The sequence below is a fragment of the Erpetoichthys calabaricus genome, chromosome 8 (genome assembly GCF_900747795.2).
Source record: "Erpetoichthys calabaricus chromosome 8, fErpCal1.3, whole genome shotgun sequence".
NCBI classification, from domain to species: Eukaryota; Metazoa; Chordata; class Cladistia; order Polypteriformes; family Polypteridae; genus Erpetoichthys; species Erpetoichthys calabaricus.
In genome coordinates this window covers 148908353-148935493 of record NC_041401.2, presented here as the reverse complement: position 1 = coordinate 148935493, position 27141 = coordinate 148908353, and the positions used below count along the sequence as shown (strand labels likewise).

Here is a 27141-nt window from a genome sequence, read left to right as displayed (position 1 = left end):
TAGTACCAATCATTTTTTAAGTGCAAGTTACATACAAGCATGAGTTATATTTCGAGTGTGAGTGATGCACTTGGCAAGTGTTTTTGCAATCAAGATATTTTGGCAGTGTTCCAATTAAATTCTGGTGTTAATCATTTGTTGAGCACACTCAAATTGCTCAAAAAAGAAAGGTTTGTTCTTTATATTAAAAAATCCAAAAATTATAGACAAATGTGTATCTTAAGATCTACCCATCAGTTTTGCCTACCCCCTTTAATTTTTTTTTGAACTGAAAATTAAAGTGACTCTTTGTTCCCTTTAGATTAGATTTTAGAGACATAAGGATGTTTTAAAACATGTATGAATTGATTTCTTATTCCTTATTTACACATTAAATTACAGTGATGGCATATGATGAAGAAACGTGTACACTTAAAAATGATCAGATCTGAATTTGGAACATCACAGGTTAATAGTCCTGTTCCAATCCACTAGCAATCGCCTATACTTGGAAGAATGCGTGCTATACACCTGAGAATAAAGTCACCCAAAAAATGTTTTAGAAAAAAGCTGTAAAATGATATGCATTTTATGCACAGCTGCATGATTTTTAGTTCATATTCCAATCTTTGCTGTGGGCGAAGCATACATAAAAGTGAAAAAGTTTTTTTTTTTTTTTTTCTTTTACAGAACAGAATTTGAACCTTGCAAAGATGTGAAGAGAAGAGTGTTCTGTAGTTTTGACTTCTGTGCAAGCTGTGGTATAGCGGGTCCACGGCCTCCGAAAAAAAAAAAAGGTCATTTTTAAATCGGTATAGCCGTGCCGTTCTCCGTTGGCATGATTGCACGACCGCGGGGGAGTTAATGAGGTGATCGGAGCGAGTCGCACCTGCACATGCGGGTGCGGTCGTTCTTGTTTGCCTCATTGGCTTCCTGTGGTGTGTAATTGAGGCACTGCGCCTACCGAGGCACCCGTAGGTGTGTGTATTATATAGACGGCGGTATACGAGAGGAGGGGGAAAAATAAATCGGAGAGAGAAATCGTGGAGTGGAAAAGGAAAGAGAGGTTGATGGAGAGAGAAAAGCGGATGCGGTAAAAGGTTGTAAAACAGCAGTCAGGTGGTGACGATCCGGACACCTGGAAGGTGGAGACGCCATGAGCTGGGGCCCCGTGAAGGAGCGTTATGCTGATGCGCTCTGGGGGCTAGTTCGCCCCACTGAACTTATGAGTGAGTGGGGTGAGCAGGAGAGGTGCCTTCCCGAAGGATCTGAGGAGCAACTGCGGGTGCGCGAAGGATCGAGGGAGGAGAGTTGACCTTGGCGGTCTGGCAGTGACATCCTGATAGGGGGCCAAGACGAAGGTTAACTGAAGGAGCTCGTGGTTATTGGTTCTCCGTGGAGTAGAAGGTGCAATGGGAGGAGGGCTGGAGAGTAAGGAGAGACTGCGTTTTAACTACCGCATATATTAACCTTGTTCTTTTATAGATTTATTTATTGTTGGTTTTTATCCTCCCTGGACCTTTATTTTATGGATTTATTTATGGAACATTGGACACTGCACTTTTTGATTGTTTTAATAAAAGCACATTTTCACTTTTGGAAATATCCCCTGGCTTCATGTGAGATTTGTCCCCATTTGTCAGCTCAACTCGGTGACATTACTGACGGTGTTGGATGCAGGGCTCCCATAAGGACGTTGGGAGCCAGAAGAGAACAAGCATTGTCACACAAGCCTTAAATCATGAAACGTCAATGGTTTTGAGGTTTGATTGACATTTTTGCCAGCGGGGACAAAACCGGATGTAACACTTGCAACAAACCAGCGATTAAAGGTTTAGTAAGTTCTGAGTCACGGAGTAAACTATGCGAATCCCCATATGAAGCTGGGGAAGAGAGGTGTGCCTCATGACTGGCTGGTTAGCACGGACTACTCCTATTAGCTAGAAGTCCTGCCCTTGCCTTGCCCTGATGGCGTGCAAGAATGCTCCCAAATATTCACACTACTGCAAAACACCAAGGGCAACACTCACACTCAAAATGCAATTTGCGCTTACAAAATGAGTGGTACTCGGACATGAACTTATGGCAATAATCTAACCCCATAAATGTATTCCAAATTACTTTTCAAAGATTTTATATCTTGTGAAAAGATCAGCCTCGACACAGACAGGCAGACACCAATGTTCAAACCCACCACCCGTTTATTTTCAATTATTATTTACAAAAGTCCCACACACAACCCAGTGCCCCTGCACCAAACACCCTCAAGTCTGGGCCTCTTAAAAGTCCTTCACCGCCTCCACTCATCTCCTCCGAGCTTTGTCCTCTTCTACCCAACTCCAGCGGATGACTGGAGGGAGGCGGCCCCTTTTATTCCCACCCAAATGTGCTCCAGGTGCCTCCTGATGAACTTCCTGTGGCACTTCCTGGTGTGACGGAAGTGCCGCATGAGCACCCAGAAGCACATCGGGTGTCCCTGGTAATACGGAGGTGCTGGTGGAAGTGCTGACGTCCAGGGCTTCAGTCTTCTGAGCGCCCCCTGGCGGTGATCAAGGGCCCCTATAGGGTTGAGCTTCCATGCTCAGTTCCCGTGGCCCCCACACAAACCAGGGCGGCTATCCTCTCGTGGTCCGTGGTAGGCACAGTCCCTCCCCCAGTCCTTCTCGGCGTCCCAGCTGGGCATAGCCCCCAGCCTCCCGCCACAATCTGAAATGTATAACTGCAGAAGTATTTGATATAATATCTTACAAAAAATTAGTTTTAAGAAATTCTGTAACACCATGTTACATTTATTTAGTAAATCTGTGACTGATCTCACAAGCTGAGCAGGCTTACATGCAACTGCAACTGGCATGTTCTTTTCTTTTCTGCAATTCTTGCCTGTATTTGAGAGGGATTGTGGTTAGTGCTATTTGTAATAATTTTTCTTGGGCTTCTGCAATATGGTAAAATTCCCTTCTTGGGACAAACAAAGTAGTGTGTTATATGATAACTATATAAAAAACTAACCTGTGGGCCATCACAAGATTTTCAAAATAACTCCTTATCCATTACTGCATAAAGTTCTCTCTGCTGTCTAAAAAAAAACTACAAAAAGCTTAAGCTTTTTAAATCAGTTTCAAAGTCTTTTAAAACAACATTCTCTGCCAACAGTGGCTTTTCTACATTTCCTAAAAAGGCAAGTCATGACAGTCAATTTTATAGTCCTCTTATATACACATATTCTTTAATTGTGCCTAAAAACATTTTTCTATATACAGTTGCTTCACGATATTCCAACATTCACCCAAATATGTTTCCATTTAAAATCAGAATACAAATATGCAAACCAAAATTCTGACTGATAATTTTCTATTATGTTTCAGAAAAAAAAAAAACTTTTAATAATGTAGCTATTACAGAATGTTAACTATAATTATGAACATCTAATACAAAATTCATTATTCCTTTATTAATAATTACAATATAAATTGTAATATTTATTAAATTTTACCAAATAAGAAAGACATTATCAAATTCATCTATTTCTTAAAACAGAGTAAAAGAAGAATTTAAATTGGCATGACATACCAGTGATATAGCTATCAAGTGGCAGCACAGGGCCCTGGTGAGGTGTAGCTTGTGTGATGATTAAGTTGATGATGTTGGGGTTGAACTTAGGGAGTAAGAAAAGAGCCCTGGCTATAATTCCACCCATTGAGTGTCCTATAATTGCTATGCTATTTGGGGGTGATGCCTGACCCTAGGAAAACAAAAAGAAAAATACAAATTAACACTCAGTTAAATTTAATTATGCAATTTGGGTTTAGAGCACCTACAATGGAATAAGTGGTTTAAAAAAAATAGGTGAACATCAAAATAAATTTAGAAAATTCACTCTCGTATGTTATGTAAAAAATTGTAAAAACAATGTATTATAGAACACAGGACTTACACAATTGACCAACATACATGTATCACTATAATTTTTCAATGCTAACCAGAAGACATATACAATTCAATTATTTTTATCAGAAAATATTTAACAACATGTACATAGATGACTACTCACATGGTAAGATTTAGATATCAATGGATGACTATTCTGTCATTTGGAGAATGTATACACTGTCACACACATGTGCATTTGAAGCATTTAAAGGGCTTGACTGAGGGTAAGATGTCAGCTTAAGGGTTGATAAAGTGCACTGACCTCTCTTCTTCCTCTTCTACAGATTCACAGAAGGGAAACCCATGGTAAACCAACAACAACTTCCTCCTTCCAGTCCAAACCATGCCCTCGTTCTGGCCTCACTTCCGCCATCTCCTGCTCAGACCCACTTCTTCTACAACAACTATAAAAACCTGCACCTTCCTTCCTCAGTTAGTCTATTTGGACTCAGTCTTTTTTTCATCACTCATCACATTTGTTTTTCTTTCTACTGTCTTTTCATTACAATTCATATTTAGAACATTAGAATTAGAGCAATTATACTGTGCCACATACACAATAGAGCAATTATACTGTGCCACATACACAAGGCAAATAGAGTACTTACAGGCTATACCCTGCCAGAAGGAATGGTAAAACATTGCAGCATGGAAGATAACTATGAAACAACACAGGATAGTTCAGAGTTTCCTTGAGTAAAAAACAGAAGATAAAAAGCCCAGCAGCTAGCCCAAGTTAAGAAAGACAGACAAGACATACACAAAGGGCCAGAGGGCACAGCAATTTTAATACACACTCCACCAAATGTAAAGTACTTCAACAGAAGCCTGGACCAAATGAAGACCCAATCAGTGCATAAGACATCAGAAAGCTGTGGGGTCCTTTTATGTACCAAGTTAAATAATTAGAATATCATAACTACTATTAAATAGCCAAAGCATGTCTGAATATTGCATTCTCTTGACTAACTATTAAAAGAAAGATCAGTAAAAACTGTGCTGAATAACATTATAGTTTTCTCAGTTCTTTTAATTTAAGTTTTACATATTTGCTTTTTTGTATTCTACATCCTGTTTGTCATATTGACAAAGGACCAGTTATTTGATTTCTTTACTTCTTGTGTTTATCAGTAAATTGTGAGGGGAAGTCAAGTTATAGTTAGAAAGTGAGATTTATTAGAAAATGGAAGAAACCTTAACAAAACTGATAATGTAATTTCTCAATGTAGTCTTCCACACTTCTCAATGCCTGCCTTGAAGTGGCTGGATTCCAGCAGAATAAAAGGTTTTGTCTTGTCCTCGCAACCACTCGTGCACCGCTTTGTTCAGATCGTCATCGGTCTTGAATCGACCACCACCCAGATGTTTTTTTAGCGGTACAAAAAGGTGGAAAATCACACTGTGCCAAATCTGGGGAATAAGGAGGATGTGGCAATATCTCAAACTTCAGTTTCTCCAGACAAGTCTTTGGTGTTCTTAGCAGTGTGTGGGCGGGCATTGTCTTGCAGCAAAAGGACTCCTTGAGACAGCAGTCCCCACCGCTGGGATCGAATAGCAGACTTCACATTGGTCTCCAGCAAGCCACAGTAACTTGCACTAGTAACTGTAGTATTCTTGGCATGTAGTGTTTGACAATAACTGAGGTGCATGAGTGGTTTTGAGGACAAGACAAAATCTTTAATTCTGCTGGAATCCAGGGACTTCCAGGCAGGTAGCGCAAGTGCATTGATAACGATGGAGACTACATTGAGAAATTACATTATTAAGTTTTGTTAAGGTTTATTCCATTTTCTAACAAATCCTATTTTCTAACTTAAGCTTGACTCACCCTCATATATTAGGTTTCATAAATAAGTGTTGCTCAGTAATTGAATTAAATTAAAATGGAAGGAATCCTGAATCAGAGAAAAAGGTAAAGAAACGTAGGTTTCATTATTTATAGGCTTTCCCAGAAGTCAAATATTAATCAACTTATTCTAACTTTATCTACATTTCTAAGACTACAGCTCATTTTTGTGCCCCCTATTTATTTGAAGTCACAAAGCCACAGAAACTGATGTAACAGCTACAGAGAAGACTATCATGATGGAAGAAAGAAACAAAGAAACAGAATAGTGAATTTAACAGATCAGGAAGAAGAAACTAGCAGCAAATCAAAAGTGTAGAGAAAACAAAGAATTTGGTGAAGTTTGAATTCTCTGATCAACTGAAACATTAATAGGTTTACTTAACTGAGCACAGGCCTTTCAAGCAGAAACAAAGATGGGATTACAAAGAAAAAAATAAAGAAACTGAGCTCTGTTCAAACAGAAGATACATAAAGAAAAAATAAAATAATTGACAGATATAGAACATGCTTCATAAGTAGTCTTGATCTTCTTTTTGTCAGAAACACATTGTTGAATTACTAGGTCATGCTTTGGGAATGTCCTATACTTATGAACTGGTAAAGCAACGTTCTAGATTACCTCAAATTGGAAAAAATGTAATTCTCTCAATGAGGATCTCTTCTAATTTTTTTCAGAACCTGATGAGGACTCATTAACTTAGTTCTAAAGAAAACATACCAGACCTTTGCTAAGCCTTCTGAATGTATTGCCGCTTTACCAGTGTTTATGGAATTTAATTTGTCTGTCTGTTTAAAGAAACAAAAGAAAAAAAAGCACATAAAAACTGCCACACCTATTTCTACAAAATGTTGCAGTTATTTCCAATAGGGTCTAACGGAATATACATGAATACAATTTCAGATTTTTTAACAAATCATTATCTAGAACTAATTAAAAATAGACAGCCTTATTTAAAAGTTGTCATTAGCTGAAACAATACTAAATTAATATCACATATCCACTAAATGAACAATATGTCTTATTGAAATTATTTTGAAGAAATGGAACTTTGTTTATTTAGAATCTATATCTATCCATCTATAATATACAGTGGTGTGAAAAACTATTTGCCCCCTTCCTGATTTCTTATTCTTTTGCATGTTTGTCACACAAAATGTTTCTGATCATCAAACACATTTAACCATTAGTCAAATATAACACAAGTAAACACAAAATGCAGTTTTTAAATGATGGTGTTTATTATTTAGGGAGAAAAAAAATCCAAACCTACATGGCCCTGTGTGAAAAAGCAATTGCCCCCTTGTTAAAAAATAACCTAACTGTGGTGTATCACACCTGAGTTCAATTTCCGTAGCCACCCCCAGGCCCGATTACTGCCACACCTGTTTCAATCAAGAAATCACTTAAATAGGAGCTGCCTGACACAAAGAAGTAGACCAAAAGCACCTCAAAAGCTAGACATCATGCCAAGATCCAAAGAAATTCAGGAACAAATGAGAACAGAAGTAATTGAGATCTATCAGTCTGGTAAAGGTTATAAAGCCATTTCTAAAGCTTTGGGACTCCAGCGAACCACAGTGAGAGCCATTATCCACAAAAGGCAAAAACATGGAACAGTGGTGAACCTTCCCAGGAGTGGCCGGCCGACCATAATTACCCCAAGAGCGCAGAGACGACTCATCCGAGAGGTCACAAAAGACCCCAGGACAACGTCTAAAGAACTGCAGGCCTCACTTGCCTCAATTAAGGTCAGTGTTCACGACTCCACCATAAGAAAGAGACTGGGCAAAAACGGCCTGCATGGCAGATTTCCAAGACGCAAACCACTGTTAAGCAAAAAGAACATTAGGGCTCATCTCAATTTTGCTAAGAAACATCTCAATGATTGCCAAGACTTTTGAGAAAATACCTTGTGGACTGATGAGTCAAAAGTTGAACTTTTTGGAAGGCAAATGTCCCGTTACATCTGGCGTAAAAGGAACACAGCATTTCAGAAAAAGAACATCATGCCAACAGTAAAATATGGTGGTGGTAGTGTGATGGTCTGGGGTTGTTTTGCTGCTTCAGGACCTGGAAGGCTTGCTGTGATTGATGGAACCATGAATTCTACTGTCTACCAAAAAATCCTGAAGGAGAATGTCCGGCCATCTGTTCGTCAACTCAAGCTGAAGCGATCTTGGGTGCTGCAACAGGACAATGACCCAAAACACACCAGCAAATCCACCTCTGAATGGCTGAAGAAAAACAAAATGAAGACTTTGGAGTGGCCTAGTCAAAGTCCTGACCTGAATCCAATTGAGATGCTATGGCATCACCTTAAAATGGCGGTTCATGCTAGAAAACCCTCAAATAAAGCTGAATTACAACAATTTTGCAAAGATGAGTGGGCCAAAATTCCTCCAGAGCTCTGTAAAAGACTCATTGCAAGTTATCGCAAATGCTTGATTGCAGTTATTGCTGCTAAGGGTGGCCCAACCAGTTATTAGGTTCAGGGGGCAATTACTTTTTCACACAGGGCCATGTAGGTTTGGATTTTTTTTTCTCCCTAAATAATAAAAAACACCATTTACAAACTGCATTTTGTGTTTACTTGTGTTATATTTGACTAATGGTTAAATGTGTTTGATGATCAGAAACATTTTGTGTGACAAACATGCAAAAGAATAAGAAATCAGGAAGGGGGCAAATAGTTTTTCACACCACTGTATACATACACACAAACACATGGGTGGCCAAAGTAGGTTTACAGTTGTGAGTATGTGAAACATACATCTTTTAGGTAATCTGAGCACTCATGACTCTGTACCTAAGTGCACTTTGGAATTGTGACATTCTTTTGAGTTAATAAAAAGTTATTGAGTAATAAAGCTATTGTAATAATCATAACCTGCGTGTCTTTTTCCATATGAACAACTGTAAGCCTATAATGAAGTCTGAATCACAACCACCTAATAATCCGCACACCTGATAATCCCTAATAAGGACAAAACATGTGTTGCATACTCTTTGCATTATTTGTCAGACATTGTATCACATATCTATGAGCTGCCTCCCACAACTGAGGGGACGTGCCGGATGTTTGTCGACTGGCCAACCGAACACAAGTGTTACCTGGTAGGCAACCACCTAATAAACAGATTGGAATTCAGATTTAAGAAAGAACATAATAGTTCAGGATCTTCACCCTACCAGCTGCCGTGGTGCTGCATCAAAGGCTTCGCCTCAGGTGCTGACGTCTGAAGTTCCAGCCCCATAAGGGGATGCAAAAGTGCGTACACACACTATATTTATAAATCTTTATAATATTTGTGTAACATAAATAAACAATAAAATTTGCCATTTTCATTATACATTTGCACCTTTTAATCTCTGTACAACATGACAATCGACAGGATCTTTCTTTCAAAAGAAACTGAAACAATCGCTTAACAGTGCAATGTCAACTGCAGGTGTTTATTTTGACCACAATAATTACCGAGAATTTTAAATATTTAACTCTGTTGAAAAAGATCAAGATTTTTATATTTGCTGTTCAAGAAGTCTTTAATAGTTGATCATATCAAAAATCCATTCCATCTTCTCCAAATGGGGTCATTTTATGACAAACAAAAAGGTCATATTCTATTTTTGTCTAATGATAAGAAAGCAAAAGACACATTTGTGATGAAATTTGGGGTTAAGCTGAAATAACAAAAGTCTTCTGAGACAGTAGAAATAAAGTGGAGTTAAAAAGGGGGTAACTCTTAGTGTGGTCCACCCAGAGAGGCGCTCAAGGAACATTTGAAGTAATTATTATTACAGTTCTACAAATTATTTTGGGCTATAAGATTCACGTCTCTAATTCTTACACTTAATTTTATAGAAAAATTTCAAAAGGGCTGAATAAGCTCAGAAGCACTGGATGCTAAATAATATAAAAAAAAAAACACGCTACAACAAGGTCACAAGAGTTAGATCTGCTTTTTATTTTATGCACGTTTCATTTTAACACTAGAATCTCTGAAGTCCACGAAAAAACTCATAATCCCAGGCCATGTTAAATTCCTTTGCACCTCTCCAGTAATGTCTTTTGTTTTGCAAATGTGTCGATCAGCACAAGCAACACACTATTCCATTCCCCCCCCCCACCAACGCAGCTCAAGTCGGTCAAAAAGTTCTCCCAGCTCAAGTGTGTTTATCTGGGTGTGAGGTGCCTGGAATTGTACAGTATAGGGTAAACAATATATTGTTATTTGGAACACATACATTGCATGTGTGTTCCATGTCTACAACGATCTGTTTAAATGTAGGATGACAGGAAATGCGAGGCAGGAATTGCTGAACACAGCTAAAAAAGAAACATTATTCATGTTTTAGTAATAATTGACAAAATGTAGACATGAAATGTATAATGTGTGAAGACTGATGTCCAAATATCAAATAAACAATTTCACAAAAGGTACAAGTAAAAAAAAAAAAAAACAAGTGTGCTTTTATTCAAGAATATAACCGTAGAAAAAGAGTTTGCTTAGGGTACAAAGTAAACATGTCTGCTTGGTTGGTGCAGCGGTTACAACCGCCGTCTCATAATCAAGAGATTGTAGGTTCGATTCCCGGGTCCTCCAACATTTACCATTTTGAGTAGTGAGCTGCTATTTTTATTACTATTATACAATAAAAACATGCATTTGATTTGAAACTGTAACAGCCAGTGTACATTTATGGTACTTGTGAAAGTTAGGTGTTTTTTTTTTTTTTTTTTTTAAATTTAGTTTTATTCCGTCAGTCAGGTTCACATCCCCACCTCCACGATCTGACACTTCAAATTTTCAAACAAACACATGCTATAACAGAGGTGAACTCAGATGAGGATGAGGGTTGTACATCGGAGAAAGAGATCAGAAGCCGTCCCCACAAGAAACGTCCAGTCACATATAAGAACAACGTAGCTTCAAAAGGCGTAAAGGTGAAACATGGCACCGTTTGGATGCAGCAACGGGTCGGGTGTCATCCTGCCAGTGAATCTGCCTCAAGCATGTCCTTTAACGGCATGGCTTACAGAGCTTGCCAAGGTATCGTGCAAAGTCCTGTTTGGGATTATGTTCTGTGATGGTCTTTATATAAAAAAAATGTATATGTTACTTATATAAAAGCCATATCGAATGTTATTTACCTATATTTATTTACTTATCTTCCTACAGCGTAAAGTCACAAGTAGACTGCAAAGCTTCCTGTGTTTGATCGACACAGGAATGCTGACAAAGTATATGTACAACGCTACTTCAGTACGCGAATGACTTTAGCTGCAAGTGGAAGCTCCTATTGCACTTTATGCAACTGTTGTTACACTTCTGCCTTTGTCCAGAAATGGCTCCATAACCTTTATGACCTTAGTCTTCATGCGACGATTGGGATCTTTTCCTGTTATCCTACATTTACATAGATCGTTGTAGACACGGAATACACATGAAATGCATGTGTTCCAAATAACAATTTATTATTTACCGTATACAACTCCAGGCACCTCACACCCAAATAAACACACTTAAGCTATGAGAATTTTGTGATTGACTTGGGGGGGGGGGGGTGGGGTGGGATAATAGGATGCTTACATCTTGTGCTGATTGACACATTTGCAAAACAAAAGATGCTGATGAGGAGAGGTATGAAGGAATTTAAGGTGGCCCGCATTACGAGTTTTTTCGTAGGCTTCAGGGATTCTAGTGTTAAGTAAGGTTTAAGTGCCAAGTTATTTGATTTGCTTGATTGGATTGTGTTTTGTTATGTTCAGCTTGCTAAATAAAAGGATGATAAAAAATAGAAAAAGTATAATTTTTTGAAGTTTGCTTTTATTTCAAAGTGTACCATGAATTCATTAGTATGAACTCTCTATAAGCTTTATGATGACATCACTTTTTGAGGTCCTGCATCTCTTGTTAAAAACACCACAACTTTGTGACTATGGATGTAGCACACTGTAAGACAATATAGCACACCAGTGCTGGACACAACATCAGAAGGATTATACTTCTAAAGAGAGAAGTACACACAGTAAAGTCCGCTCTTAACTAATCAAAAGAAAGACATTTAGAGAAAGGATTTCAAGGACAGACTAATAAATATCTCCAGATATTTTCTTGGCAACTCCCAAATGAAAGCTACTTGAAATTTGTGCCACTCACAAAAAAAGTCACCTCATCCTGCCAAACATTACTTTCTACGCTTTTACAGAATAAAAGCATTTATGTTTCTGTACATTTCCAAAAATCAAAACTAGAACAGAAGATGTTTTTTTAAAAAATGAAGGAGTTAGGTTGCAAATTGAACCACTGAACAAATCTGAAAGTTTTTTAGCAATCACAATTTCTCTAGTTACTCACCTTGTACAACTTCAGTATAACTTTAATGCATTCGTGCACAAAGTGCGTCTGCCTCTTCAGACTGCCTCCATACAAGGCAACCAGTTCTTCATTAAAATCAATAGTAAAGAAATCCAAGTGTATCTTGTTATCTATGTTTTTCTCAGCTTTTCGAAGAGCCACAGATCCAAGAGAACGGGCTAAAGCAGGAAAGGGGGGGTGGGGACAACATAAACAAGGTACACTGAAATCGTTTGATTTATTTGTTCTATCACAGGTGAAAGAATGTTAACCAGGAACGCATTGCTATGTTTAGAACAGTTACCCAGCTACATTCACTGAACAACAAGTGCTTATATATGAAATCATTTAATCAACCAAAAAATGTAGCAGCAGTGTAATGCATAAATCAAGCAGATACAAATTAGTAACTGCAGTTTATGTTCATGCCTAACACCAGGAAAATGAGGAAAAAATGTGACCTCAGTGATTTTGACCGTCACAGGATTGTTGGTGCCAAATAGGCTGGCTTGACTATTATTGTACCCTCTAATCTCCTGGAATTTTCATGCACAACAGTCTCTAGATCAGGGTTCTCCAACCTTTTTTTCACCCCCTGAGAGCTACTTTTACAAAATGAAAATTGCTGAGAGCTACTCCTGTTTTCCAATGTTTATTCTCATAGCTTATTTCAACCCAAACAAAATGAATAAGCTTGTTTTGCCTGAACATTTACAAAATGTTGTTGTTCACAACTCATATTTTGCATTAAAACATCACAAAAATATTTAGTTCACCTGCAAGTGCATTTTGTATGTCTGTATGCATTTTCTAGTGTATCTCACACTATTGAATTAAAACATGAATGCGGTCAAAACAAAACAATGCACTTCACAAGAGCATTCACATGTCCAGTTGCATGTGTGATGTCTTTTTTAGTTAGTCAGATGACTGGCACTGCATGGAGTCAACAAGAGAGGCAGGTGTATGGTGGAGTGTAGCCATTTAGGTTCACTCTTATGGAGTCACTTAAATGTTCATCTGTCAGTCTTTCTCTGAATTTCGATTTCGTGACATTCATGTCAGAAAAGGCAGACTCACAGAGGTATGTAGACCCAAACAAAGCAGACATTTTCAGAGCTGCTTGGTAAAGATTCTTATAGTTATCTGGCTCTACTAAGCCCCAGAAATACTGAGAATGCTGTTGTGACTTTAACTGCACATTATTTTGAAGGTTTACTAATATATAAAATCCAATGTCTGTCTGTCTGTATGTATGTCAGTTCACTTTTAACGAGAGAACTACTTAACAGATTTAGATTGGGTTTTTTCTATAATTTGCTTGAACATTCTGGTTGATTTTGTTACTTCTCTCATTTCGCCATGTAATCCACACAACGGGCCGGGGGGAGGGGCCTTCCTCAATCACTCGCCAGCTTCAGAGTGTGTACCTTAACTCCGCTTAGCTAGCGAAAGAGAGAACAATTGAATTCAACTTTGTTTGATATTTAAAATAAAGTGTTACTTAGGTCTTGATGAGTGTGAGTCCAGATATTCTCTTAAGTGTATGACACATTGAAAAGATAGATTGCAATTCAGATTGTGGACTGTGATACGATTTTTTGGAAAGATCGCCCACCCCTAATTTGACTAATCAAGTTTTCAAATTTATGCAGGATTCATTAATCCTTTGGTGAGCTACTTGGAAAGGGGCTGCAAGCTATCGGTAGCTCGCGAGTGACGTGTTGGAGACCCCTGCTCTAGATTTACTCAGAACAGTACAAAAAGCATTCAGTGAGCGGCAGTTCTAAAGACAGAAATGCCTTGCTGATGAGGTGTCAGAGGAGAATGGCCAGACTGCTTTATAATGACAGAAAGGCTATGGTAACTCAGATAACCACTCTGTACAACTGTGGTTACACATCAGGTTCCACTCCTGTCAGCCAAGAACAGACTGCTGGTGCCGCAGTGAGCACAGGCTCACCAAAACTGGACAGCTGAAGACTGTAAAAAAAAAGTAGCCTGGCCCGATGAATCTCGGTTTCTGCTGCAGCACATTGACAGTAGGGTCAGAATTCAACATGAACAGAATGAATCCATGCACCCTACCTGCCTTGTGTCAACAATCCACACTGGTGGTGGTCTAGTGACAGTGTGGGAAATAAAGACTTGACATATCTATTCAGGATCTGGTAATATATGATGCCATTATCTAAACTGACATTAGAAACCTTAAGGTGGAAAAAAAAAAAGTTGTTGCAGTTGCTCAGCAATTTGACAAGGATAAAAATCTATAGCAAACTTTTTTTTTTTTTTTTTGTCCTTTCAGTAGATTACAGTAAAAAGTTTAAGACCACTAACTAGATTGGACATGTTAATCATAAGTATCCTACGGAATAAAAATAATTTCAAAAATTAGTCTCTCTTTATGTGCCCTGTGTTTATCTTCTAAAACAGTCAAGATTGTCATTTACCCAAAGATTTTCAACAGCACTCAAAAAGGACAATATATATTAACACACACATATGAAATTTAGAATGAGCCTTATTCCATTAAATCTGATAAGAACCTTTGTATTCTATCAAAAATGCATGTTGCTTTGGATTTTCTATGTAGTAGCTCACTGTTATCCATCAGCATCTACTTATGCATCAGCATCTACTTAAGGACACTTTATGTTGGCATTTATTTTGATACTACTACTAACACAAAGAGGTCAGGCAATATTGAATAATAAGCTTCTTTCTCAGTGTTTTAATGCAACTAATGGAACAAATAAGCTTTATTGGCAACTGAAAAACAATTATTGAAGTAGTAATCTAAAACTTAATATTCTGTTAATTAACTTGATGACAGAGGAAGAAAATCCATCCAAGAAATTATGGTGATGATGAAAACAGAGTCCCTAAAAAAAACACATACCTTGCTTGTAACTGCCTGCATTTCCTGGCAAAAAAAGAACTGGTACACCAGACAATTTCATTTTCCGATTCTCTTTTGCATATAATCCTTCGCCATATAAATAAAGTCCATATCCAGGAAATCTTGACAAGATTCTCTTTGAAAGCTTGATTCTCTAAAGAGAAACAAAAATAAATTTTACTTTACATCTTTAAACTGTTACAAGAGAATTATACATCAGAACAGTAAGCATTACTATTTCTGCTTGTATCTAGTGTATTCGTACATGGTGAGGTCCCAGAAAAAAAAGACAGTAGAATAAAGTAACAATTGTCTTATATGAGTTATTTTGATTCCAACATATTATAAAGTCAAATGTTCAATTTGTAAATACTGCTTAATCTAAATTTACTGATCATCTGTAATCCAAACCGAGAACTCATTGAAGCACATTAGTTGTAATTTAAGGATTAACCAGAACACGGTATTAGGTTCAACAACTAAATGAATATGTTACTGGTTTTCTAGAATAACCCAGATCAAAGTATTGCTTAACTAATTTAGATTCTTTCATGCTCTCCAGCTCCTCTAGCATCTATTCATAAAATTGTCCTTTAATTCCAATTTATGTGTCACTCACAATCACGTTTTTAATAAAATATTCTAATGGCAATATTTGAGTCTGTTAAGACATGCTCCTGTAAGATACGTTAAATCTTATGCTTTCACCCTTTTACTGGCAAGTCTGTGCCAAGAAGAAATCCTTTTTACTTATGTGGTAGTCCTGTTAGTCACTTGGCTATGACTGGTTCCTTTTTTCCCTTATTGGTAGTTAAATTAGTGATATCTGACCCCTGTAAATCATCCTGTACTTCAAGCTTCTAATAAGTAATATCACCTGTGCCTCCTATACAAAAAAGGAAGCTTTAAAAGAATAACACCCTTCCACACTATGAAAGAGCTCATCATATTGCTACAATGGCCCATACTTTAGTTACCTAACTTTACTTACACGTTCTGGACAACCAAATGTATTGCTGTCATTTTAATATCCTACTTAGGGCCCATTCACACAAAAACTAGCAATAAAATTTTAAAGTCAATTCTGAAATGAACAGGCAGCCAGTGTAAAGAAGCTAATGTTGGAGAAACAGAATCAAACTTTCTTGCCCTAACCTAAAAATGGGCAGCTGCATTTTAGATTAACTGCAACCTGTGAATTTCCCCTTGGGATTAATAAAGTATCTATCTACCTACGTTATCAGGGATTTGCTGATCCCAGAATACAAGTTGCAGTAGTCAAGCAGAGAAAATATAAAAACATGAGTAGCTTTCTCAAAATCCCTAGGAGATAAAAAAAACAAAGGTTTGACCTTCTGTAAAAGACGAGGCTAGAAAAGAAACCATTAACTACAGAGTTAGTTAATCTGTTTCTCAAAAGAGAGTTTACTGTCAAAAATGACACCAAGATTATGGAATTACAGTTTGCAAAAGTCAGCGAAAGAACCAAGAAGTTAGAAACCAATCCGAGCTTTGCCTTGAGCATGGCAAAGGCGCAATATAAAAATGTATTATTATTATCATCATCATTATCAGCACTTTTGTTTTATTTTGATTAAGATCAAGAAAATTGTCAGGCATCCAGGATCTTAGTTCAAAAAGACAATTGTGTGCAGTCAATTAATTGCAGAGTTACAAACAGGAATATAAATCTGTGTATCAGTGAAAAATATTAAAATTTCCTGAAAATATATCATATCGGATTAGCATATATAAAAAATAAAATAGGACCCAAGATGGATCCCCAAGGCACACCACATTTAACAGGAGCAGTTGACGAGAAAGAGGAATTGAAAGACACTTCAAAGTGTCTACCAGTAAGATGTAACATGAACCAGTTCAGAGCAGCCCCTTTAAGTCCCACTAGATGTTCAAGCTGCAACAGCAAGATCAATAGTTGATTTCTAATATTTTAGCTAGAAATGGCAATTGGGAAATCGGGCAAAAATTAGTTAACATTCCAGGATTAATATCTGCCTTTTTTTTAGACAAGGTTGCACCATCGCATGTTTGAAAAATGAGGCCACAACCCCCTCATTAATAGAAATATTGATAATAACTAACAAAAATGGACCCAGAACTTCAAAAGCTTCTATTAGGAAGCATGATGGAATAAAATCAAGAGGACTGAAAGTAAGTTTAAGTGTGTTAATAGTGCTTTTTTAGCTGTGAAAGTGAAACATCAAAAGATTTGAAGACAATGCCATGACTAACAACAAGAAGTACATAACCAGTTGGAACAATGCCAGAGTGAATAGTATCAATTTTGATGGCAAAGAATAAAAGAATCTACACACATGAAAGAACAGTACTAATTAATCCAATCTCTGAATGGGGATAAACAGCCACATTAATTGCATTAAATTAAACCCTAGGCTTATTAGAATGAGAGGATATCATATCAGTGAAGTACTCATGTTCAGATTTCTTAACTGCATCCTGGAAGTTGAACAGAAAGGCCCTAAAAATATGCTTAGATACAGTCAATCTGTCTTTCTTCCAACGCAATTCAGCAATTCTACAGGTGCAGTACAGCTGCGGTGTAGTGTCATTAAGGAGCAGGTCTTTCCTTTGTGCAGTGTATCTTGATGGGAGTAATTGATTCTATAATCTTTTTACATGACAAATATGAAGGTAAGACAGAATCATCAATACTATCACACTGGCCTTGAATATCAAAACAGGAGAATTTGGTTTTAAAATCAGAGATAATAGAAGAATTTAAAAACCGAGAATAGTGTGGGGCACAGCTTATAGCAGTAAAGCGAACAGTAATATTCACATCCATCATTAGAGAAAAATGATCAGTAAAAGGAACATCACATGCAACATTATTAACTGAAATACCACATGTAAGAATGAGATCAAGGGTGCGACTGAGAGAATGAGTTGGAATATTAATATACCGGATAAAAGCAAATGAGTCCAAGAATTATAAAAATGTATTCACCAAAGGTTTAGATGGACAACAAACGTGTATGTTAAAATCACCAACAATAAGTACTTTATCATAGGAGAGCGTAATATCAGCAAGGATCCATATTACTAAACGAGAATGGTAAACCGGATGGACGCAGGGACATCCGGCCATGGGCCGTGGCCGCAAAAGACGTACTGCTCAGGCGCCCCCAAACCCCCCCCCCCTCCAAGCAACGGAAACCGGATGGAAAGCAACGTAAAATAAGAAATGAGGCGCCGAATGGAACACACGCAAAGAAGAGGATTGAGACCCACGACACACAAAGCCCCCCTCCAGTAACTGAAATAAGAAATGAGGCGACGCACCCCTAGAAAACCAAAAAGAAAGGAGTCAGACGCAAGCGCCACATAGCACACGAAACGGTATGCGCACAAAAAAGAGGATTCAGACCCACCACACACAAACACCCCCTCCACTAACAGAGATAAAAAAAAAGTCAGGCTACGCGCCAAGAAAAAATGTCTCGGCTCCAAAAACGCAAAGCTCAAATAAGCAAGGGTTCAAAACGAAACACCTCGAGTCTCAGATACAAAAACGGCAGCGAAGGAACAAAATAAATAAACGCAGACGTCTACAACGCGCATCTGAAATGCCGGAAAACAAGCAGGCAACGCTCCAAAAAGAGAAAGCTCGACTAACCAACATACAAAAACGGGCAAGGCTCAATACAAACAATGAACGCCGTAAACTGCAACGGGCTTCTCATACAGCACAGGTAAATCGATTACAGCTCCAGAACAGCACGTCCCAAATCCTGCACATACAACGGCGCGCCTCTCAAACGGCACAAGCAAAACATACACGTCAAGGACATCAACGACAGACACCTGCTAAACCAGGGGTGGGCAGGTTCAGTCCTGGAGGGCCGCAGTGGCTGCAGGTTTTTGTTCCAACCCAGTTGCTTAATTAAAAACCAATCCTTGTGAATTATTTAATTTCATGGCTTGCTAGCGCTTTAACTCTGCCATGTCAAGTCATTCTCATATCCTAGATTTTGTTTCCTTTCTAAGGATATCATCCAAATGATTTGAAGTCTAAAACAGACGAGTTATTCTCAGTGCTTCACTTTTTTCTCTTCACTTTCCTTCCAAGTATTTAATTAAACCTAATAGTGCATGATGAATACACACAGGTGTAAATGGTAACAAGCAAAATGGAGAAATGTTTGTTTCTTTTGTCACTTCCATCTTATTGCTAAAAAGGAGCAATTAAAAACCGAGACTACAGCTGTTTAAGACTAAAATAAGCAATAAGGGTTCAACATCTTAACGAGCGAGACAACTAAAGTGAAGCAGAAGTGTTACTTGAGCAATAAGAGCTTCTTATTAAGCAATTGGGTTGGAACAGAAACCTGCAGCCACTGCGGCCCTCCAGGACTGAATCTGCCCACCCCTGTGCTAAACGACTGTGCCAGTTAGCTGACAACGCGTTCAATAATAAGTCCACTACTCATGAAAATTCATTGGGATTAATGAATGTCATTTGCAATCATTGTCATTCACTTAACTTCCCTGAAGAAACAACTGGCAATACAAGTAATGAATTTACACGTTGTTGTCAAAAGGGTCAAATTAGACTGCTTCCTTTACATTCATATCCTGCATATCTACCGAAGCTTCTAACTAACGAAGTACCTGAAAGTAAAAACTTTACGAACTGCATTAGATCCTACAATAGTTCATTTGCTTTTGCATATACCGGAGTAAATATCAGGCCACCAAAAGGCAATGGCCCATACTGCTTTCGCGTATGTGGACAAATATTACATTGCATTGGAACAGTGCACCCTGAAACAAATCAAGAACGCAAATATGCACAAATCACGTCGGCACCTACAACGCGCTTCTGAAACCGCGGAAGAAAAAAAATGTCTCGACTCTAAAAACACATGCCACTCCTTATTCAAAATACCGGTCCCAATCACAGAAACATCGGTATCCACTATGAAAATGAACAGTAACAATGCACGTGACATCCATCTTGCCACACTATTAATTATAGATGAATTTACAATGGCATCCAGTCACTTACTCAACACCATTGATAAACTTCTACAAACGTTGATAAATAATAATATTCCCTTTGGAGGAAAGTACTGTTATTAGGAGGAGATTTTAGACAGTGCTTAACTATTGCTCCACATGCAATGCGCTCAGCTATTGTTCAGTCCACCTTAAAATATGTGGACAATTGGCATTGCGTTGATGAATAATAATTTTCCCTTTGGAGGAAAGGTACTTTTATTAGGAGGAGATTTTAGACAGTGCTTGGCTATTGCTCCATGTAATAAAAAGGTTTTCTCTGTAGCAGGAGAAGGGATAAAATAAAGGAGTAAGAGGGGGTTGGTCGCTTCAGTGCAAAACCAGCTACAAAGATTGGAATGTTTGGGATGATAGCGAAAGAATGTGCAAAAACTTCTTTCTCATAAAGGGTTTCAGAATGTTTTAGGGAAAGGTTAATTAATGCAAGATGTTTTTCTGTAAGTTGTTTTGATGTCTCTAAGAAGGGTTGTTTTAGGCTTAGTAGAGATAACACATAAGTTGTCCCGTGGGAAGATGTGTGCAGAAACTGATCACTTCTGTATACACTGCTTACACGTAAGCCATTTTGGGCAAGGACACTCAATTAGTATATAAGGGAAGGTTCCGCCCTCAGTTTCTTTGGAAGCTCAACCGTGGGGAACGTGCACACCGCCCGGTATTGGACCAGGCTCACGAGTTGATCCTCTGACGAGACTGACACGCGGGCTCCCTCAGTCTACTGGTCTAGGATGATGGCTCTGGGTCTTTTGATATTACTGTAAGTATAGTATAAGTCATATATATATATTACTGTAAGTCAATAGTACAATTCCTATATCTGCATGTATATTGCTATTATATTGTATGTAACTGATATTATATTTGAACAAGTAAACACAATTGAAGTATTGGACCTTTCCTCTTTGATTCCTGCCTGCTTATTTTCTCTTAAAACCTTGGAACCATTTTCCCAAACTAAAACATTTTGGCGTAGTCGCTGCAGGATTTTGGGGAATTTGGTAAAATATTGAATTATTAAGTGAGGCAAAGGAAATCAGAGATGTTTAAGAAAAAGGATAAAAACCCTGGCGCAGCTCCTTTACCTCTCCCAGGCTGGGAGGAAACGGTATGGGAAGACTGCGCCAGAGAATTGAGATGTGGGGGGGGATTAGCACAATATTGGCAGAGCTTGGATCCCCCAACACCAGTGAATGTGCTAGCTGCGCTTAAGAAATGTCAGGTATCTGCAAAGGAACCCATAATGGGCTTGCAGACGAGAGGGTGGGTTTTGCTAACTGCGGTTAAAAATCTGGACAGTCTGATAGACGAAAAAGAAAGGGAGATTAAGAAAATGCAAATGGACTTGGCGGATGCGTTAGGGCGGGCCTCAATGGCCGAATCCCAGGTAGCTGTATTATTGCCGCGGGTACAGAGAGCCGAGGGGATGGCGGAAAAGGCAGCCTTTTGCATAGCCAAGGTGAATGCCAAAAAGAAGCGCAGACCGGATGTTGCGAAGGTTAAAGCGTTTGTAGCCGCAGCTAATGTCCATGAGTGGGATCCTGAAAAATGGGATGGTAACATTTGGGATGATGATTATGAGGATGATGACGGACCCGATGCAGGGTCGGTAATTGATCCTCTGCCTTTACAGGCTAAACCCGTGACACGTCGCAGACTTTTTACTGATGCACAGGGTAATGTTAGGAGGGGAGATGTTTATGAAGATTACACTGCACAAGAAAGAGAAGGATTTAGATCACGTTATGCACAAGGGCGAAATGAGCCAGTAGACACATGGCTTGTACGCTTGCATGATGCAGGAGCCGGGCATGTGTCACTGGATAAGGGGGATGGTACTGAATTTACAGATTATGCTGTCGATTCCCGTTTTAAACAAGCAATGAGACAAGAATTGACTAAGTTAGAAGGGGACAGCACGTTGCTGGCGCTGGCGGCGAACGCAGCGTATGAAATATATCCACACCCACAGAATTGGCCTGAAGTAAAACCATGGACGACTTTGCAGCAGGCAATTCGAGTGGTTAGAGAATTGGCAATGAGGGACGCCGTGGTAGCGGGCCAGGCGGACCAGTTAGATGTGTTCCCATTTACATCTATAGCCAGGACCATCCTAATAAAAACAGCCCCTGCTAACTTGAAAGGAATAATAATGACTCTTTTACTGAATGAGGTAGGTGCAGGAGTGGGGGAAGTTGTAGCTAAATTACGGGATTTAGGTGACCTGGGGGAGTGGGGAGGAGCCCCGCCAGGGACAGCTGCAACACAACCCACTGGGGCTACATCAAGGGATAGCGCCTATAGAACAGGGGGAGTGAATAGGAAGGAGTTATGGGGAGCGTTAATTAATGCTAAAGTCCCTAAGGAAGAGATAGATGGACAGCCTACAGGAGTACTCCTGGACAGGGCAAAGAAAAAAGGACTTATAGATAAGTCTGGTGGAATAAAGAAACGAGTAGCAAAGGCAGAAGTACATTCACTTCTTACCTTCGCTGAATGGGAAAAATTAAGTAAAAAGCATGACAAAGTTCTTACTTTTGCTGAGTGGGAAAAGTTGAGTAAGAAGCGTGATGAAACTGGCCCCTCTTCATCTTCCGAGAGCTCCTCGGAGGAGGAGGAGGAAGACAGGGGGAAAAACCGGCGCAAGAGTAAACATAAGAAAGGAGGGAAGAAAGCTAAGAGCAAAGGGAAAGGGAAAAATAAAGGAAGGACTTTATATCCCGTCGAAGAATTAGAACACGCAGCATGAGATTGTTAGGGATGGGGCCAAGCACAGGTGAGAGCTCTAAATTGGCACGATGCGGACATTCGACCTTTTGTACCGGTAACGATACATTGGGAAACTAAAAACAAACAAATAGTAAAGGCTCTCATCGATACGGGTGCGGAGGCCACTTTAATATATGGGAATCCATCTAAATTCAAGGGGAAACGATTGACAGTGCAGGGGATTGGGGGAACGGACATCCCTGCCACTCAGGTGACGGTGATGTTACAAATTGGTCAGTTGCCCATGAGACCCTACCCCGTACTAATCACCCCAGTGAAAGAGTATATAATAGGGATGGACATTTTACGGGGGATGACTCATCATCTCCCCAATGAGGGGACATTTTCTTTTGGGGGCCCAAAGAAAGTTAGAGCAGTGACAGTGGGGAAATTGAAAATACCACCGTTCCCCATCCCAATCGCCCGAAAGGTAGTGTGTCAAAAACAGTATAGGATTCCAGGAGGGCAGGAAGAAATCCAGGCTGCAATAAAAGATTACCTGAACGTAGGAGTGTTGAGGGGAGCAACCACTAAGTGGAACAACCCAATCTGGCCTGTTAAAAAGTCAGACGGCACTTGGCGAATGACGGTAGATTACCGAGAACTAAATAAGCACACACCGCCCCTGACGGCGGCGGTGCCTGACACTATTACATTGATAGAAAAAAATTCAGGCAAGTAAGGGAAAGTGTTACGGGGTGATAGACTTGGCAAATGCCTTTTTCACAATCCCCATCCCTGAGGATAAGCAGGATCAGTTTGCATTTACATGGCTGGGGAGACAATACACTTTCACACGCCTGCCACAGGGGTATTTACATTCCCCAACCATCTGTCACCGGCTGGTGGCAGAACATTTAGATGAGTGGAAAAGGTCGGCGGACCTCACAATCACCCATTATATCGATGACATCATGGTGCAGGGGGAGACAGAGGGGCAGGTAGGAGAGGCGATAGCCTCACTAGTAGAACACATGAAAAGCAAGGGATGGGAAATTAACCCACAAAAAATACAAGGACCCTCTCACACGGTTAAGTTTTTGGGGATTCAGTGGAACAAGGGAGAAAGAGAGATAGTGGAAAAGGTACGCAACAAAGTCGTTCACTTTGCAACCCCAAAAACAAAGCAGGATGTGCAGAAATTTGTGGGGCTATTTGGATACTGGCGACACCATATACTGCACATGGGGCAAATTCTGGGGCCGTTATACAAGATCACACGTAAAAAGAATACGTTCGAATGGACACCAGAAGCGCAGGTGGCTTTCACGCTGGCCAAGGAAGCGATAGTGCAGGCAGGGAGCCTGGCAAGGGTGGAGGATGGGCCTCTAGAATTGCAGGTGTCCTCAACCGAGTGCTATGCTAACTGGAGCTTGTGGCAAAAGCAGAGTGGGAAACGCAGACCTTTAGGGTTCTGGTCTAAAAAATTAGCAGATGCATGTTCACGCTACACTCCGTTCGAACGACAATTGCAGGCGTGTTATCTTGCACTCATAGACACAGAACAACTGACACTAGGACATGAGGTCCTTTTGCGACCGCAGATACCGATCATGACATGGGTAATGGGCAACCCCAAAACTCACAGGGTGGGGGCAGCCCAAGAAAACACCATAATCAAATGGAAATGGTACATAGCTGACCGGGCGAAGCCCGGCGCAACCGGTGTGTCTGTATTACACGAGAAAGTGGCAGAGGTACCAGAGGAAGGTGAGGAAATAATAATGGTGACTCACGAGGAGGAGTCGCCGGTGAAATGGGGTAAGTTATACGATACCCTGACAGACGAGCAAAAACAGCACGCCTGGTTCACCGATGGGAGTTGCAGAGTGGTGGGGGGGCGGCGCTGCTGGAAAGCGGTGGCGTATAATCCTCACACTGGGAAAATGCTGGAAGGGAGGGGAGAAGGAAAGAGCAGTCAGTGGGCAGAGCTACAGGCAGTAGCGATGATATTACAGCAGGAAAAGCTGAGTCCCTGTCATATCTACACTGACTCATGGTCCGTGGCAAACGGGCTAGGAGTGTGGATGCCCACATGGAAGAAAAATAAGTGGGCAATCAAAGGAAGGGACGTTTGGGGGAGAGAGATGTGGGAACAAATTTGGGAAATTGCTGCCAATAATCCTAACATCACGGTGTCGCACGTGGACGCGCATACAAAAGGGACGGATGCAGAGGCTCTTTTTAACGCAGTGGCGGATGCCCAAACCAAAACCGCGACAGTAACAATAATGGAACATGGAACAGACATGGCAAAGTGGGCGCATGAGAGGGGGGGTCACCTTGGGGCGGCTGCTACTGTAAAGTGGGCAGCAGAGAGGGGGGTGGCCCTAACTATAGACAAAGCGAGGGAGGTAGGATTAAATTGTGAAACATGTCAGCATCAGCAGAAGCTCCCGGTATTGCAACCAGTAATGGGACATATTAACAGGGGGCGGGAACCAGGACAAATTTGGCAAATTGATTTTATTGGGCCCATGCCTAGGTCCAAAGGGTGCGAGTATGCATGCACGGTGGTGGACACATACTCCGGAGTATTGGTGGTACATCCCTGCCCACATGCCAACCAAGAGGCCACCCTATTGGCCCTTCAAAAGGTAGAATTGGCATATGGCCTCCCATTGCAGGTTCAATCAGATAACGGGACGCACTTTACAGGATGGAAAGTGAAGCGCTGGGCGGCGGAAAGACAGGTAGAGTGGGTATACCATGTAACCTATCATCCGCAGGGTTAGTGGAACGAGTTAACGGGTTATTGAAAACTCAGCTGCGTAAGAGAGGAGGGGGAACGCTCCAAAACTGGAAGGAGCATTTAGTGGATGCGGTTTGCGCGCTCAATAATCGCCCATTTGCAACAGGTTCAACTCCGTTGCAGAGGATGAAATTTCAGATCTGTAAAATGGACGCAGACGGGCCAATACAGATCTGGACAGAGCATCCAGACGCGAAACTACCCATTAGGGGCAATGAGGGGGCAGCAGGCTTAGATCTCTATGCGATACAGGATGAGACAGTCACCGAACGAGTAACTATAATTAATACAGGGATAGGGGTGAAAATCCCGAAGGGACACTACGGGCATGTATGCCCAAGATCAAGTCTAGCGCTAAAGGGAGTCACTGTGCTAGCAGGCGTAATCGACGCAGATTACCAAGGGACCGTCAAAGTTCTGTTACAATCCTCAATGGGGGATCCAATCAAATTGACTAAGGGAGATCGAATAGCGCAATTGTTAATAATACCAGTTCACATGGGAAAAGTGCAGGAAAGTACTGCACCAGTAGTTAAGACTGGCCGGAATGTGGGGGGATTTGGATCAACAGATGCTCCTAAATTGGTTAATGGGGCGAAGGTGTGGGTTAAACAACCCCATGGACCACCCCGCCCGGCAGAAATCATCGCAATGGGACAGGATTTGATTGTAACTGTTCTATACAATGGAGAAGAAGCATGGGTAAATGTTCCTGTAAAACACTGCTATAGACGGGAGTGAGGAGTGGGTGCAACATGCTGTGTTCTTGTTTTACAGAATTGGGGGTGTTCTGAATGAAGTAGGAGCCACCACATTAGGAGGCGAGGCAACGGAGACGACTCAGGTCCGATGGTGGTGGAACAATTCCACTAAATCTAGGCGGCAGGAGAACACGACGTGTCCGGAGAATCAGTCTTGCAATGTCCTTACAATTACGACTGGTGACGGGTGCACCATCTACTCCTCGAACTTGAAGGTGCCGGGGGTAAAACCACAGAAGTATCTGATTGAGTGCTCTGAAAACTTAAATATTACCTGGACGTCGAAAGTAACTTGGTGTATGGGGCCCTGGAACGGTTCCAAGGTACAGTGCGAGGTTAATGCAACATCAGGGGAATACACCTCTAATAAGACTGGGCCCATTGGCTGGATCAATGCAACTGAAATTATTAACAGGACTATACCAATGCTTGCTATAGCCGTGTGGGCCAGAACCCCCATAACAAGACAGTCACATGTAGAACCAATAATTGACACATGTAAACTTGTTTCTATGACAGCAAAAAGGACTAAGGTTACATGGCAAGTGACATTTCCACTGTTGCCACAGTGTAAGCGTGCTAAACGGGCATGGTATGACACTTTCTTAGGAGGGGTTGGCACCACCCTAGGAACTTTAAACACCATAGATAATGAAATAACTGCAGACAAGCTTGAGAATGTGGGACGACATACTCACAGTGGCAGACCAAATGGCTAGGTGGTTACCTCAGTCCATGGTCTCTCATCAGCAAACAGTAAACTGGGAACAACGCGCTTCAG

At 40.3% G+C, this 27141-nt stretch overlaps 1 protein-coding gene across 1 annotated transcript in view; it reads right to left on the bottom strand.

Moving 5' to 3' along the window:
• Window positions 1-27141, bottom strand: part of pgap1 (post-GPI attachment to proteins inositol deacylase 1) — a 319938-nt gene that overhangs the window by 280645 nt on the left and 12152 nt on the right. Inside the window, exons 2-4 of the mRNA XM_051930514.1 lie at window positions 15021-15174; window positions 12119-12297; window positions 3550-3721 (exon numbers count right to left, since the gene is read on the bottom strand). Of these exons, the coding sequence (XP_051786474.1) occupies window positions 3550-3721; window positions 12119-12297; window positions 15021-15174 (505 nt within the window). The remainder of the gene's footprint in view (window positions 1-3549; window positions 3722-12118; window positions 12298-15020; window positions 15175-27141) is intronic.